Source organism: Poeciliopsis prolifica, unplaced genomic scaffold (genome assembly GCF_027474105.1).
Source record: "Poeciliopsis prolifica strain line A6 unplaced genomic scaffold, Auburn_PproV2 SCAFFOLD120, whole genome shotgun sequence".
NCBI classification, from domain to species: domain Eukaryota; kingdom Metazoa; phylum Chordata; class Actinopteri; order Cyprinodontiformes; family Poeciliidae; genus Poeciliopsis; species Poeciliopsis prolifica.
Window position 1 is genome coordinate 167,234 of NW_026562495.1, and position 16,962 is coordinate 184,195.

General features: G+C 39.3%; 1 protein-coding gene across 2 annotated transcripts in view; it reads left to right on the forward strand.

Annotated features, from left to right (window-relative positions):
* Positions 1-16,962, forward strand: part of LOC129354923 (protein Dok-7-like) — a 29,308-nt gene that overhangs the window by 5,447 nt on the left and 6,899 nt on the right. The window contains exons 5-11 of one of the 2 annotated variants that reach the window (XM_055024476.1): positions 3,559-3,678; positions 6,559-6,657; positions 7,023-7,804; positions 9,158-9,206; positions 9,339-9,839; positions 10,548-10,636; positions 12,495-12,564. In XM_055024476.1, coding sequence (XP_054880451.1) covers positions 3,559-3,678; positions 6,559-6,657; positions 7,023-7,804; positions 9,158-9,206; positions 9,339-9,839; positions 10,548-10,636; positions 12,495-12,564 — 1,710 coding nt within the window. The remainder of the gene's footprint in view (positions 1-3,558; positions 3,679-6,558; positions 6,658-7,022; positions 7,805-9,157; positions 9,207-9,338; positions 9,840-10,547; positions 10,637-12,494; positions 12,565-16,962) is intronic. The other variant, XM_055024477.1, reaches the window with a different exon arrangement.

Genomic DNA, 16,962 nt, shown 5'->3' on the forward strand with positions numbered 1-16,962 from the left:
GCGGGCCACCAGGCTTTAATTGTCTTTTCAAAATGTTTGTATGTTTAAGACTTTATAGTTGGTATTCAGGTGTTAATATTTCAGTCTTTTAATAACACATAATTATCAAGTGATATTTTCAAATTTCTTGTCAACTTTAAACATTTTTTGACTCAGAGAGATGACAGACCGCTGGATGAATGACTGCTAAGCACCCAACCACTGGGCTTAGCAAGTTTTCTGGGGGAAACTTGATGATTACTTGTACTTTATTTCTCCCTAAAAGAGACTGGAACAAACTCCAACTATGTTCCTTGGTTTTCCCTGCAACATGATGCTTTAGAGGTGCCAGGTTATGTATTGCTCTGCAGTACTTCATCCCTGGTGTGTATGAAGCTTCAGAGCCTCGGGCTCATCAAGCTCAGAGGATGAAGAAGGTGTCTTGAGATGAGAGAATCTCGGGTCGGCTGAAGACGGACAGATGGATGGATAAATCCAAAAAAAACGAAAACCAAAGATGTTTGATTGTTGGCGAATTTCATTGCGTAGTTCTGCAAAGCAAAGAACTGACTTAAAGCAGTTAGGATTGGGAGTGAGGAAACATATGGCAACATTAGACATTTGCTTTTTATGAAGCAATTAAATGTAGGAGCATCAGTTCCCACATTACAAAGTAGTGAACATGATGAGAATGGTGAAACTTTCTGCCAACAGAACCACACACAGCAGATAAAACCACCAGGCACTGCTTTAACTTTCACTTACAAAACAACAAGTACAATCTGGTAATGTAATCTCTGAGTACAGTTTATCCGCAGCAGCTCAGGGACGAGTGTAGCTGAAGCTTCTTCTTTTGGCAGCACACTGAGCTGTTGTCTGTGTCCTCTCTCAGGGCCGCTCCTTTGTGGGAAATATGAGCCGCTCTCCCAGAACCGCTCAAGGTTCTGCTCAGTGTTTTCCGCTATCAGTGGGTGTTTAGCTTGGTGCTGCAATGACAGATGGCTAATGAAAGCAGCAAAAGATTCAGGCTAAGTTTTCACTCGCCTTCAAGTTTTGTACCAATGGACTATTAAGTGCACATTTAGATCAGCGTAGTTTAATTTCTCAAATTACCGTAAGCTTCACTTTCTTAATTTAGGATTTACTCTCCAATCGTAGACAGTAATGTTCAGCATTTTAACTGCCGTAAGCTGATATATTTCTTAAAAGATCAACACATTAATAAGTAATAAGAATAATCTTTGAGTGCCCAGTTATTTTCCAAATAATGCCAGTGATTGATTTAAAATGGGTGAAATGAGAATTATTTTTTTATGTATAACTGATCATATTACATTTGGAAATGTACCGCCAACTTTTTTTCAGCTCTGTGAATTACATTTGCCTCAAACTACCTCTGCAAGCTCACTTAATTTTTTTGCTCTAAAATAACTTTCTTGGCTTTCATCAGAACTATTCAATTATGTTCAAGAGATTTATCTATGTCAGGAATTCACACAAGACCTCAAATGAACCTTTCCAGCAAAGCAGATGAGAAACACAGCTTTAAAAAAATATAACCTTGGTGAACAGTGTGCTTGATTGACACTGGTAAGTTTCATCATTAATAATTAGCAATGCAAGTATACTCTGTGTTTTCTGCAACCTGCTGCCTGCATCTCTTTGGAACATTGTTGCTTTGTGGTGATTTTTCCTTTGAAATAGTGAAACTATTTTGTTTCGTTTCCACGTTTTCTCTGGGACAATTTCCCTAAATCGTTTCAGCCTGTAGACATAATGCAGAAACAGGGGTGCAAAGGCCCGGCACACTTTTCAGAGTTTAAGCTAAGAACCATGTACTTTCCTGCTGTTATCAGAAACTCTTGGCTCTTGAGTGCATGTGAAGATCCAGGCAAGCTCACACCTCCTACCTCCTGGACCAGTTTAATAAGTTCTGCCGCTTTTTATAGAGACCGTGTTTTGTCACTGGTTGAAGCAGAAGCCACAAGGGTCCACTTGAGTTTTTATTTTCTTTGTTTTTACTCAGAATAATGTGAGCCAAATAAACTCTGAAACCTGTGCTTTGCGGTTATTTTGCACCCTAGCTTTTGGCAGTGCACCTGATGCTCTTTGTCTGCTAATAAAAGTTCAACTTGTGGGTGTACAGTCACAGGTTTCAAGTTTCATAACTAGCTAGTTGGCTTGTCTGGACTAGACATGCCTTGATTAGATAACACAACAGCGAGCAGCCTGCAGATTCTCAGTTTCACCCGGTGCAGACATTCGAGCAGACTTCCCTGCTGACCTTTGACCTCAGTGGCATTGGAAATACGATTTACAAGGGTGGTCTTGAGGAATGGAGCGACCTTTTTAATTGTTTGTGTCAGCTGTACAGTCAGAGATGTCGGAGACCTTTGACCTTACGACGGGTTTTGTTTTCTTTGAGGCTCCGAGCTGAAAGACGGACGTTTTAGTCTCAACCTACTGCATTGGTCTGATGTTAAATTTAACAGCGGCGTGCTGAGCGTAAGAATCGTCACTTCAGAGCTTTAAGTGGCAAGTTAGCAGTGAACCCTGTGTCAACTTTGAGGTTTATTACTCGTCTTGAGACCATCTGTGTGTCTGAAATGGGCTCATTAACTGGAGTCACGGTGTGCGATTTGCCTCTGGATCATTTGGAAAGTATCAACTATTAATTTAAAACATTTTTTTAAACGTCTTCAACATTTAGTAGGATCTCATAAAGGTCTTAGCTGAAATTTGGGAATGATTTTAATAACTTTAAACCCCGTTAAAGACCTCATTATTGGTACAGATGGCAATGGGTGTGTTTTTGTTTTTACCAAGACTATCTGATGCCAGAAATGCTCTTTTTGTTACAGAATGCTGTAGAGCAGGACCTAAAGTGCAAAGGAGGCAGGAGGTTAAAAAATAAACTACTTACTTTTAACAAAATCAGAAAACTTAAAAACTCGTAAAAATCAAAAGTCAGGAAGAATAACGAGGACCAGAGGAGAAGCACTGAACTAACTCTGAAATACATTTAACCTGGAGAGGTGATTACTGGACAAGGAGTCTGACTAGAAACAGGGTGTAGCTGCGATGAGAGCAAGTAACTGCAGTTGATCTCAGGGAAAGAGAGAAATGTGTGACTGAATGCACAGGGAACATTGGAAACAATTACAGAAATACCAACAAACCAGAGATTAATGAAAGTTAGTCAGCCCAACATAGGACGTGATGAATATTCAAGCAAAGCTGAAGACCAGAGAACGCAGAAGAAACAAATATAGTAAAGACAGTTTTTCACTAAATATTGCCACAAAGAGCTGAAAATACATTTGAAAAATCGAAGTTAAGAACAAGGAATCTCAAAACTGAAGAAATGACTGAAGATTGTGACACTTGCTATGTTTGACTTTCACAGACTTTTAGGTTATGGTGGAAATTTTACCAACTGTGTGCTCTTTAAATTTTTGCCCACAAGTCTTACGGTATTTACAGCAGAACCTCATGAAGATATCAGTGTGGTTTATTAGCCAATAAATGTTATTTAAAAAAACAACAAAAACGTAGACTGATGACGTCCACTTTCTACAGGGGCTGGAGTTTTTCTTCTGGCATCAGCAGAGGGCGAGCAGATCAGCTTCCTGTTCGACTGCATCGTTAGAGGCATCTGCCCCAGCAAAGCTCCGTTCGGACTGCGGCCCGTTTTGCCAGGTAAGCGCTGCAAAACGTTTTCCCTCCAAAGCTCAAAAAGATATGCGAAAAAAAAGTGTAAATAAATAACACAGAGAGCTTTTAGATTCCAGAACAATTATACAAAAAGAGGCAACGTAAGCAGAGCCTGATACTCGTCTGCTGCGTTTCATGCAAAGATCGACCCAAGCCGCCGTGTTGAAACTATTTCTGCAGAATGAGTTGGTGGATTCAAGAATCCATCACTAAGATGTCTTTTATCCCATTTGATAATCCTGTGAATCAGTCAAGAATTCAGACAGCATCTGACTTGAGGTGTTTTGAAGTGAATAGAAGTTCTTTGGGCCACCTTAAATGTAACACAAGGACAAAGATTTTCCTCCAGCTTCTCTGCAGATACAAGGGGAACCAACATTGAAATAAGAACAAAAAGTCTCTTCTGTTAATTGCCAACTTAAACAGCAATTATTTTCTTTTATTAGGAGTTGGAAACAGAGAACCCAAACCCATGAGGTCGAACAAGTATTAAAAAGATGTTTTCCTGCTTTAATTATTAGACAGTGGTTTCCAACCACAGTTTTTTTTTCATTTAAAAACTTTTATATGTGAATTTGAGTCCGTTGGAAGTTTACATACTCTTATTATGTCCCTACTGAAGACCTCTGTCCTGTAAGAAACGTTGCTGTCTTTTATTTCCCACAGTGCTACCTGCAGAGGTTTGTGCATGTTGCAGTTTTCACTCATCTCGCCGCCCAATCACAGGTTGAGCTCATCTTCCTATTATTAGAGTGCGAAGAGCAATAAATAGCCGGGACGATGTTGGAGAGGGGCCTTCGGGCTCAAAGTCATAGTTCACACAAGCAGAGAAGCCAAAGCCTCCTAATCACTCTGAGCATGTGTGTAACCTCATCCAAAGGATTCCTCTGCTGCCTCCTCTGATCAGTCAACCAGCGCTCAACTCTCCCTGCTGATGTTTTTGTCACTTTTTAAGGTTCTGCCGTCATAAATCTTCTCTGCGGTGAACAGTTTGTTTTCACTTTAGGTCCGCGCCGTATCATCCTGCAGGTTGCCTGACAGTTTTGATTAACTGCTGTGATGACGCCGGGTTCACTTGTCGCTCTGAGCCGCTGTGCTCCTCAGTAACACAAACTCTATTAGCTTTCTGATCTGCATTCTTAATTTAAGATTTATTAAGTTTGAAATATTAATTAGAGATGTAAAAGCAGGTTATCTTAAAGGCAAATAGCAGTGACTTTTTTGGCATGTTTTGTAATTTGCATGTCATTATGGATTTCTTTATTAAACTTTCATTCGATTTGTCGTGCCTGTAGATACAGGAACAGTTTTGAAAGAAAACATCCATTTTTTTTAAAAAGTCGTGGCATTGCAAAACTACTTCCTTTTATAGTCCAAAAACATGACTGTGGTAAATTTACTTGGGCCTGTCTAGAATTACCCAGGGGTGTGAATGTGTGTCTGGCAACGTGTCCACGGAAATGAGTGGAAAGGAAAAAAACACGGTGTTCTAATAAGGTCTTTAAAAAGTCTTAAAACTGCGGCATCTACATGTTCAGCCAGCTTCACTTATTTACTCTTTAATAAAATCCAGGAAACCCACCTAATTAGTTAAAACATCACACTTGTGTGTGTGTGTGTGTGTGTGTGTGTGTGTGTGTGTGTGTGTGTGTGTGTGTGTGTGTGTTTATCCCTAAATGGAAAAGTTCCTCTCAGAAAGACCTGTATCTGTGAAAACAAAACTTATGATTTCTTGTACAGTTGGAGCAAAAATAAAAAAATGATTATTGCAGGTCACATTGCACTGTCGGGCACATTTATTTATTGCTGTTTTGATGTTGACACACGGATCAATACGATCGTTAAATGAGAATCAGCTGTTTGATTTACACAACACATTGTTTCATTTATGTTACAACAATTAAATTCTCCATCACTCACTGCAGTGAGGTAAATGTAGTTGTTATTTTGTGGATGTTTTTGTAACAATTTTACACAATCGTTGACTAATTGCTATTTTTTAGGTAACGTATTTTCACTGTTTTTTTGTGGATCGTCACTCTTATAGTATTTGACTTTGTTGCTGGTCTGCACTTGTTGCTCTCGTCTTGTGACATATTAACTAAATATTGCCATCTTCTTTGTGTAATGGCCTAAGTCTTTTTTTTTATTATTTGCCAAAAGTGATTTCAGCAAACAAATCACTGCCTCATTTTTGCCAAGATTATTAAGGCAAAAAATGACTTAGGCGATTATTTTAGGAAGTTTTACGACTGTTAAAGAAAAACTACTTGACTTTAATAAAACTAACGAATAGCGCTGCATTTCACAACTTTCTAAACCACAGACATGGATTTATACATTGTGTGAAAATTTCTCAAGCATCTCATTCTGGGATTTTAATGAAGCCCCTACTCTAACATAGTTGTGGAAATGCTGCCAAATTAGTTTTCTTCTTTAGTCTCAATGTGTTTTTTTGTAAAAACGCAGAGTAAAAATGTTTCTTTTTAGCGAAACGCAATCTCATATTTACTAAAAACTTTGCTCAGGATCGGAAAGATCAAACAGAAATCGGACCTCTGAATCAATTCAGGGTCAGGGTTGACCTTGGCGATTCGAGGTACATTAGATCCTTGCTCGGCTCCAAGAATCTTACCAGCAGCAGCAATAGAAAGCATGCCAAAGGAGCCACGTGGCAGTGCTATTAATAAACCCTGTACTGGTGCACAAACATTGCAATGCTAGACCCTTTTTTCCAGGCCCGGCCAAAGCTTCAGGATTCTCACAGTTTAACCTTTCATCACACCTTTCTCCTATATCTATCCTGAAGATTTTTTTGTTGTTGTTTATAATTTAAAATAGATTTTTTTTTTTTCTTTTTTGCAGAACTCAATTCAGGCCAAACAAATTCAGAGGAGAAGCTGAACCTGGAAACCCAGGAGCTGGAGAAGCGGCTGAGCATGCTCTCTCGTGGGACCAGCACAGGTGGGATCCTCCAACCCGGGGCTGTCAGAGTCTTTGTGGCACAGCACAGACTGATGTACCAAGTGGCAAATTTCACTTATAAAAAAAACCACAGCGACAGATGTTTGGATAAAACCAAAGGTAGTATGTACATAATGCAATGATGAATTATCCTTCCACCAAAATGTCCTGAATGTGAAAACCTGGGAAACAGAATCTTCAAATTGTTTGGTTTGAGACTGTAAGTAGTTTCTGTTAAAATATGTTTTCAAAAGGTGCAATTTTACATTTCAAGCTTACAAACTTGAGCATAGTGATTATGATATCATGCTATTTTTATTTGTTTTATAAAATGTTAAACATAATGTATACTTTTTTCTTGGCAGTCTCATCCACTTACTTCCCATCTGCTGGGGGAGACGACCGCAGCATATCTGGCTCCTCCGACACGTCCGACACCAGCCAGTCAGACTGCAGCATCGGCAGCAGGCTGGCCATTTGGACCGAACCCGCCTCAAACATCATCGGAAGCGCTAAGGTGCCGCTGCAGACTGTAGAGAAGCTCTCGGCCGGCCCGGGAGGCGGGGGCCGACCTTCGGTCAAGCCGCCCCGGCAGCTTCAGGACATCGGCCGTCAGAGCTCTTCAGACAGCGGCATCGCCACTGGCAGCCAGTCGTCCTACTCTGGGAGCTTCTCCTCGTACACTGGCAGCCTGGACATTGCCCCAGGGGAGGATTTTGGCTCCGTGTTCAGTTTACCCCCTCAGCTGGCTCAAGAGCTAAGCCCGTGCAGCTGCCCCACTGCTCCTGGACAGGAGTACCAGGTGCCATCATCGCTTCTTGGGTACCTCTATGACTCTCCCAGGAGAGTGTTGCATGAAACGAGTGGGGGCGACAAAGACTGTGAGCCCTTTAAATCAACTGAAGACCACCCTGTTCCTTCAGACTGCCCAACAGAGTCTGATTTGGGGGGCGCAGGTGGAGCAACAACAGCTGAGGTTCAGTCAGAGGCGACGGATGAACAATCAGATTCCGCACAAGCACAGGGCCCTTCAAGTGATGGCAGGAAAACAAAGGCGCTGCCCTCTAGTGGGTCCTCTCTTAGCTGCAGCTCCCTCTCTGCCTCCAAAACTGTAGTGGCCGTCTGCTCAGTGTGTGGTGGGTTTAAGGTAAGAGAAACTGATCGTTTCTCCTTTTGATGTGTCAGGCAGCCTCAGCTTTGTGTTCGCGTTATCAGCAGCATCTCATCTGCTCAGTGGATTATTGTAACACTGACCTTTGTTGGTTCAAGCTGCGTTTTGGTGGCAGGATGTCTAACAAACCCACGCCCCATCTGACTAACAAGTCAGCATAGCAGCCCATTTAGCTTCAGAGTGAGCTGCCAGCGAGTCTCTCACTCTTTTCTGTCTACTTTTGTTGGTGCGTCTTTTACATTTGAAGCATTTAGGTGCTTTTGATTAAAACTAATTGTTGTCTTTATTCTTCAGATTTGTATGATTATGCTGTCGCCTGAGATGATGCATATTCCTGCTTCATAATTATTGCTTTTGGGCTGAAAATTCAGTAATTCATCTCATTTATCAACTTCAGTGTTAGTACGTATTTTTTTCAGTGTTTGTATTTTAACAATTAGTTTTCCGGGTGGGTGGAAATCAAACCTCAGGAATTATGAATGTGACATATTCCCTATGCAATGTGTGTGGTTGTTTGCTGATTTGGAAAGTTTGTTCACGGTGATCAAAACAGACTCTAATTTTTATACCGGCTACTTTGTAAGGTACAGATGATTAGTTAGGATCCTTTCTTGACTTCTGGACTTTGTGGCACAGATTCAATGTGTTAACATTCCTGAGGTGTCATGGTCCATATTGTCATGAAAACATCACTAGAATTAAAATCTCCCATTTAGATAAAATTAAGATGCATAGAGTCAGGAAGCATCTTTCCAATTTTATATTGTCCAGTTTTTTTGAGTGCGAGTTATTTTTAGCCTGAGCTTCCTGTTGTTGGCTGGCAAGGAGTGGCATCATATGTGGTCTGATGCTTTTACCTGATTTAAGGCTGGTAACCTTGGCAACCTTGATTGTAAAGGGTTGTTATTTGAGCTCCTCCTGTCTTTCTTCATCTCATACCGGTCTGTCCAATCTCCTATGACATCAGCAAGGCATTTTCATCCACAAAGCAGCCAGATACGTTTTTTTTGTTGTTTTCTGTTTGGACCATTTCATGCCAAGCTGAGAGATTGGTGTGTTTCAAACTACTAATGGAGCAGCAGTTTCTGAAATATTGAGACAAGCTCAGCAATTCAAAGTCACTCTGCTGACAGTTTCTTTCATACCAAATGCATTAATTGCTGTAAGTCATCATAAGCCAACAGGAAAGCTGGAGAGATGGGGAAACTGCAAACTTCACACAACACTGGCAGCTAATTTTGAATATTTTAGATTCTGAAGGGCTCTAAAGCCAACTATGAAGGAAACAGTTTATTTGCATTATAATGTCACATTTTTATTGTTTCATAGGGTAACCCCTACATCCAAATGAGTTCTTCAGGAATACCAACCTTACCAGGTAAGAAAAAAATCTCTTTAAAGCTTTATGAACATAGTGCATGTGTTGTTTCTTGCATGAGCAGAAGCATCGATGCATGCTGGGAAAACTCAGTAATCCGTCAGCCGTTCACTGTCATGCACACCACTGCAGTGACGAAAGCTCTGGACATGTCCCGGGCCTCCACTGGATGCATGATGGAGTCGCCAAGAGTGCAGCCGGGTGATGAGTCTCCAAAGAGAGGAGAGAGAGAAATAGCCGACCTCTTATCTGATCTGCTCAGCTTCCTGAGTGCAGGCGGCCAGCCGCACACGGCGAACCTGTACGAGTCAATGAGCCCCGCTCAGGCAAATGAGCTCATTTTGGCACAGGCTGCGCCGCCGCGGGGCTCCCAGCAGGACAAAAGACCTGCCGTTTATGAAAACTGTTTGAAGTGTCGGGGAGAGCTCTGCCAACCTCCGCTGCAGGCCGCGCCTGCTAAAATGCCCCGCAGCAGGGGCATTCATGGTTGTCAGAGCTTCCCGACTGGACTGTACCTGAAGAAAAGCCAAGGCAGCGACAGAACTGCTGATGAGGAGCTGCTTCACAAACTCCTCAGGGATGTTGATGAGCGGTGTCGGCCGGAAGACACAAATGTCTCGACGGGAAGTGAAGGTAAGAGAGACCCCCCGGTGTCCTTTGTGCCTCTCTCCTCTGAAGTGGATCTTCTCTTCGTCCTTTTTTCTTCTGCTTCCTGCCAGGTTTTGTTTAATCAAATAGGTTTTTACTCGTTGCACTGATTGATGTTTGCCTCTTTTGTCATTTTCAACTAAGCTCACCTGAACCTACACTATACAGACTGAGGAATTTGACTATTGCCTGCATATTCTTCTAATAAATGTTTTTTTTTTTCATATTTTATGAATAACTTCTTTTAAGATGAATCTAATGAATAAGGTTGTTACTTTGCAAAGTTTATGCAAGATTATGAAGTGCAATTCAATCAAAAAATTGACACCAAAATAAACGGATTAAACAAAACATAAAGATTGTTTTTAGTATTATTGTGTATTGGACATGCATGGTACAGTCATGTAAAAACACCCTGTGTGCTTGCTAACATATTTGAACATATAGCTATTCAATAATAATTTTACAAGCTTCTTACAAATGCATCTTAATTGTAGTAAAAAAATTAATTTTATTTCCTCTTAGAATGGCACTAATGGTTGATTGGAAATTAAGATTACAAATATGTGTGTCTCTTCTCTGTAAACAAGGCATCTGAATAATTTGTTCTAAGAGAAACGATAATTTACGTGCTCTGAGTGTAATTGTAGAGCATGGCGTCAGTTAAGCAAACATATTCTCCTGTTCTACCAGAGAAAAAGCTCGATGGTAAAGAAGAACGATGCAGAGCTGATCCTGCTTATGAGGTCATGGAGAGTCGGATGCCGGAGAAACACCCAGAGGTACGTTGACACAACGCTGCGATCCGGTTCACACAATCAGCTTTTCACACATCACTTTATTTAAACCAGCGAAGTGGATGTTGTATTGGTTCATAAGTCCTGAATGTCGGATTCAAGAAATAAAATATAATCTTTCGCATTTTTTTGTTTTCAGTCTTACTGATTTTTAGTTTCTCATTTTATGTTTGGAATAAAATAAATCACTTGATTATTAGTTGTTGTTTATTTGGTTTATGTGATGATTAGTGTCAGTAATTTCAACAAGTGGCATACAATGCATGTTACTCTTTGATATTAACATTAATGTTCATAGTTGAATTGATTTTCAGAGGTTTATCTAAGAAAACAAATATTTTTAGCATTTTTAAAATTTTGTTTGTATAAAACGTACATTAACGACCCAAATAACTCATGAATTCACAAATAAGGGTGTTAACTTTTCTTTTTTTCATTCTAAAAAATTCCCATTTACCTGAATGTAAGAGAGTGGGTTCTGAGTGCAGCTGAAGGATTGCTGTGCTTTGGGGTGGAGGCGTTTAGCAGAGGAAAAGCAATACATGTTCTCAGGTCAGAGGGCCTGAAAGTCTCCAGTAACCCCAGAAAAACCCTTAACTCCTTTTTTTGAAAAAGTTTCTTTGTGGGAATTTGAAAACTGTCTCAATAATAGCTGCAGAATTGCTACACTGACAACACTTCTGCCGTCCTGGCTTCCCACAGAGCCGATCGCATCAGACGCAGACAGAAACATATAGTGACCAACACGGCCTCTTTTAGGGCTGTCAGGACAAATCATTTGCTAAAATAGGCATTAAAAAGTACAGTTTACCAAAATTCATCTGGTAACTTTTGATCTGTCGTGAAAATGCACAGCAGCAGCTGTGACAATAATTAAAACCTACAAAGCAAACATGAAGTTTTATTCTTATTGGTATCAAGTTGACAATATGTCATTTTCTATTGTGAAATTTAACTATGTAAGCTGCAGCTGCACAGAATCACAGACATGGAAGCAGCAAAAAGGACTTAAAATAAGTTTCTGCGGACTGTGACATTTTTAAATGATTGCTTTGATAGAAATCTAATACTAGTTTTCAGTTTATACAACTCGATATTTACCAAACACTGATTTCAATATGAGGACTTTATTTAATGTAGCCTTCGTAGATTAAAGTTTCAAGTTAACTTTTAATTTTACCAGCATGTCTCTTTGAAATAAAAGCAAGACTTGATATTTTAGAGCGGTCCAGGCAGCGTCCAACTTGAATTTGATGTCATATCTATGGAAACAGACAAAGATTAAATTGATGGAAATTAGCTCTTTTAATCCCAAGCAGCTCATAATCAGATTTTTTTTTAAAATACCACTGGAAATCACTATTGAGCAATTATAAGAAGAGTTTGAGTGCTGTGATGCAGACAAATTTTATGACTTATGATTTCATGACTTTCATGAAACATTGTGATAAAAAAATATGATCTAGCAGTGAGCTCAGATAGAAATATATCACGAAATATATTACACCTTACATTCCAGCCTTGATTGTAATGGTGGCCACATGAAGTCTGTGGTCTTTGATCAATTTTCCCAGCAGTGTTGCTGTCGGGTGTCTGGGATTACACGACTGAGCTCTGAGTAGCAGCGCTTTGGATAATAACACTTTGGACATGGTTTCCACAAATGAGACAAGGTCTGACTCCTCAGTAAATCCTGCTCATCCTCTCTGTCCTTAAATCCTCCTGACATGTCCACTGAGTAGGGTAAAAAGTAGAAAATCACACTCACATAATGAAGTCATGCACTTGGTATGGCCACTCACTGCAAATTATGTTTAAGAGTGCTCACTTTTCTGTATTCCAGGCGGAAGAGAAGAGCAAATACGAGCTGATGGGCAGCTACAGCCAGCAGAGGTTCCTCCAAGAGACTGAAGGTGAGTGAAAACCACTTCATTTGGTCACCATATCCAGGCAGGTTTTGACTTAATTTGCTTTCATCCAACCACCCTGTCAATCATTTACAACTCAGGTTTCCTAAAATAACCACAAGCCACTTATCGATAGTGAAATAAACGGATGAGTCACCCACTTGAATCAAGATTGCTTTGACGCTTCACCTGTTGCTTGGTGTGCGAGAATCGAAATGAGTCTATTAAAATAACTCAGTCTGCAGAAGCAGACAAACAGATGGCACAATATCCCTGAGGAGGGAGGAACATCCACGCTGTAATTCACTTTGTTCAGGCAAATGGACCAAGTGGACTGTGCCGTCGGTGAACATTGTTTTTACAAATTGTTTTCCATGTATGGAGCAGAGCAACGCGTCACTCGCCAGCTGTCGGTGGAAATAGTTTTAATGAAAAAAGGATGAACACAAACACAGCGGGTGTGGCTTGTTTAAACTGGTCAAAATTTGCAATTTTTGTTCATTTATGTGAACTAGAAAATTGGTGCATATACCCAAAAACCGTTATATTTTTGCAGAGAAAAAGTTTCCCATTTCAACATTTTGTCAAGTTGAGGGTTGTTAACAACTTTTAGCTCAAAAGTTTAGTGTAAGAAAGAGTTAGTATTACCAACTCAGAAACCCATGCCGTTTTCTGAAAAGATGCACCAAGAAAAAAATGGCTCTGCAGTCTCCAGTCTTCAGAACAATTACAAAGCAAGTGTTGGAAACATCAAATTTCTATTTTATTTCTCAACCGGTCTCTCCTGTGCATCACAACTGTGATGAGGTCATCTCTTAGTCACATCTCAGTGACTACTATCATTATTTTGGCTTAAATAACATCTTGATTTACATGTTCAGATGTCCTTTATGCCTTATGCAATACTATAAGTTATCTTTTTTATTTTCTCATAATACTCTCTGCAATAGGTGGAGGACGGGAAGCTCACCTTGGAAATAATGCAGCCAGACTTTGATTCTGTGACTTGTTTTTTAACTTTTCAACTTCCCACCAGAAAGGAGCTAATGTGTATTCTTAAAATATCTTAATGAATTATTTGAGCCAAATCGACAAGCTCAAAAAGAAGTGGACAAAAAGAAAAGCGGTGGTGTAAAAATGACAAAACGAGTTGTTAAAATTAACTGAATGATTCATGATCGGTGAAAATTAGAATCCTGGATTGTTATTCATCTTTTTTCCAAATAAGGATGAAAAAAAGGCTTGAAATATTCTGGCAATGATGCGGCTTTCTTTCTTACATTTCTTACAGAATTATCATTTGTGATTTTTTTTTTTTTTTTTTTTTGACAACAGTGACTCTTCATTTCAAAGCTGCCAAGAACCTTTCAGTCAAAATCCCAATTTGTTTCCCCCTGGCTTCAACCAGACTTGTTCTTCCAAGCTGTCCATTTCGTTGCTCTTAAATGTTGACATATGGTGTCGGATTTGTTTGTCTTGGCAACTTCTGGGCTTCTACCAAGTTTTCAGCAGTTTAAATTTAAAACAATGAGATATTGTCTTGCTTGTACATCCACCAGGACATACGGCATATAAATCTTTTTCGTAGCACTTCTTTTACCAAGTATGGAGTACAATGTGGACGTTATACAACATGTTTGTTTTTCTTATTTTATGTAGCTTGAAATAAACCAATCAAATCTCATTCCAGGATTTACTTGCTGCCAACTGCGCCACAGTGATAAAGTTTGAAGAGTATATCTCCCTTTTTAATAGCATCTGGTTTTTGATTTCAGTTTAATTAAAGTTAAAACTGTAAGGGAAAAAAAAATCATACCTTGGTTGATGCCTTTTCAAGGCTTTAAAACAGCATAAATTTGAGTTGAAGTGCTTTCAACCATCCAAAACTTGAAAGTTTCTGCTTTTGTTATAGTTTAGTAATATTTTGCTGGTTTTCATTTTAGATTAAAACAAAAGCATGTTATTCATTTTGTCTTTGTGACTAATAGCCTTTCAAACTCAAGTGTGCTTCTGGGCTGAACATTTTGAGCGTTTTCATTTGAACTTGGCAAACAGATTTTTTTTAGAAGCAGTAATGTAACTTTCAACACCGGGTGTCTCTCTGGATTTTATCTGCATTTCATGTCAGACACTCTAACCTTGTCTCTAGATGTTTACTTATGTTTGGATCAAGGTTTTGAGTAAGACAGAACAACAAACATGAGCTGCAATCGTTCTCCAAGAATCTTCATACTAGTCGTTTCTTTCAGCCGCAGTCAAGATGTCCGTCTTTGGGAAAGTTTCAGCAGTTTTCTTGTAATTGTGGAGCCTGCGCAAATAGAAAGCTTATTACAAACCGAGGAGAAAAAAAAATGTTTCAAAGCCCTCAGAAATCCTCACAGCTCCAGTTAATCTACTCGTGAAGTTGTGTTGACATCTTTATTCTAACTTTGTATAAATTTAATTAAAGAATGATTCGACAAGCTGGTGTTTAACTTTCTTCAAAGACCGCCACCCACACGCCAGTCACATCAGAGTAAGTTGAATGCATTTAAATTGAAGCAAGTCTACTGAAGATTGATTTGCATTCAGTAGCAAAAGACTGGTAATAAGGTCTGACCACATTTTGATAATTGGAACATTGTAGGACGTAAATGACTTATTTAATGTCTTGTTTTAGTAAATATTATGAAGCAGTGTTTTTATTAGTCAAAGAACATAAAGGCAAGTTCATTCCCATGGTGCTAGAAAAGCATCAGCATCTCTCTCTATGTTCATAAAACCTTATAAACATGAATACACTACCTTGCAAGAGCATTCACAACTTTTTCATATTTTGTAATCTTATGCCCAAAAACCTTAATATAATTTGTCAGAATTTTATGTAATAGACCAACTCAATGTGGTAAAAAAACTTTAAAGTGGAAAGGAAAAGATGTCCAGATGTCTTCAGATGAAAATTGGTAAATGTATAAAACAGGACAAAGTTTTCAGCTTATTTGTGGTCACTGAAACCACAAATCATTTTCCTTCTGTGTCATTAATACAAACCACTTGGTTTGGTTCTGTCACAGAAAATCTTAAAATGAAAAAAAATAAGTGGAGCTTGTGGTTGTAAAATTGATAACTTTACAATAGACGTGACAGACAATGTTCTTCATCACCTGCTGAACCAAATGCAAGTTATCCCGTGAAGTGATTTTATTCATTTTTAAAAACATACAAGTAGCAATAGTTTCATCAGTGATTTTCCTGTAGATACTGTTACTATGGCACATGGTTTGCATCTGGAGATCACCAGGATTTAAAACAGCCAAGATGTGTATATTTTAATGTAATTCAGAGTTCGCCACCTGCTGCTGTCGTGACGTATCTGAGGACCTCTTCTGTCGCTCTCTGCATTTTATGTAACTCCGGGGACTTCAGTTGCATAACGGCCTCTCGTATGTAAAGCAACCAGAAGTGCAACTGAACGAGTGTGGGGATGTGTAGTGAATAAAGCCATCACATTAAATGTTAAACTGATAATTCTGGCACATTTTTACCTGGTTGAGTCTTAAATTTTTATAGATTTTGAACCTTTGCAAGCTTAATAAAATATTGTCATATTCGGAATGCCCTAACTTTACCGCCTGCAAGCTTTCAGAGTGCAGAGTTTGTCAGAGTGCAGTGATGCATTTTTCATTTGGTTCATCTTAAAGTGCATGTGAAAATGATAATTATTTAACTAGTTGCCTTATTTTAGCCAGGGATCAGTATTCAGACTGAACATATGATGGGATCCTGATCAGATTACGCAATGCTCTTCCCAAATGGTGACCCATGAAAAAATCTAGAGCTCAACTACGGTGCAGTCACATAATGAACGTAAAACAGTTTAGCCTTCACTCGTCTCTATACTGCTGCATTAGTACAACAGCCAAACATACAGTGAACGACTGACTGGTGTGCCCTCTCTTAGAACTGCCTATTCTAATCATTCAAATACAATAACATGCATTAATGGCCACAGTGGGAACCATTTTAGCATGACCGCAGAGGCTAAAATACATGCTTCTCCTCATTTCCACTCGATGGGAAAAAGGAAAGTGATTGCCGCTGCTGGATTGGCTGTTTTGCAAACGCCAGCCTTTATCGTGCCACCCGTTGCATCTTGGTATTTCAGTTTCTTAAGGTGCATTTTTGTTTTAGAAATTTTACATATGAGCTACACAAAATCCCACAACAGAGCAAAATGTCTGCAAATAATTTGGTGCCAAGCTCCACAAAAAAAAAATCACAAATGGGTGAATCTGTGACGACTGAACTGCAAACAGGCAGAGGTCCGCTGCTAGAAAAAAAATGACAGGAGATGCTTAACCTAGTCATTATTTTATTGTAAATAGTTGACAAACTTGCTTAACTTGACAAAAACAAGCTTACAAA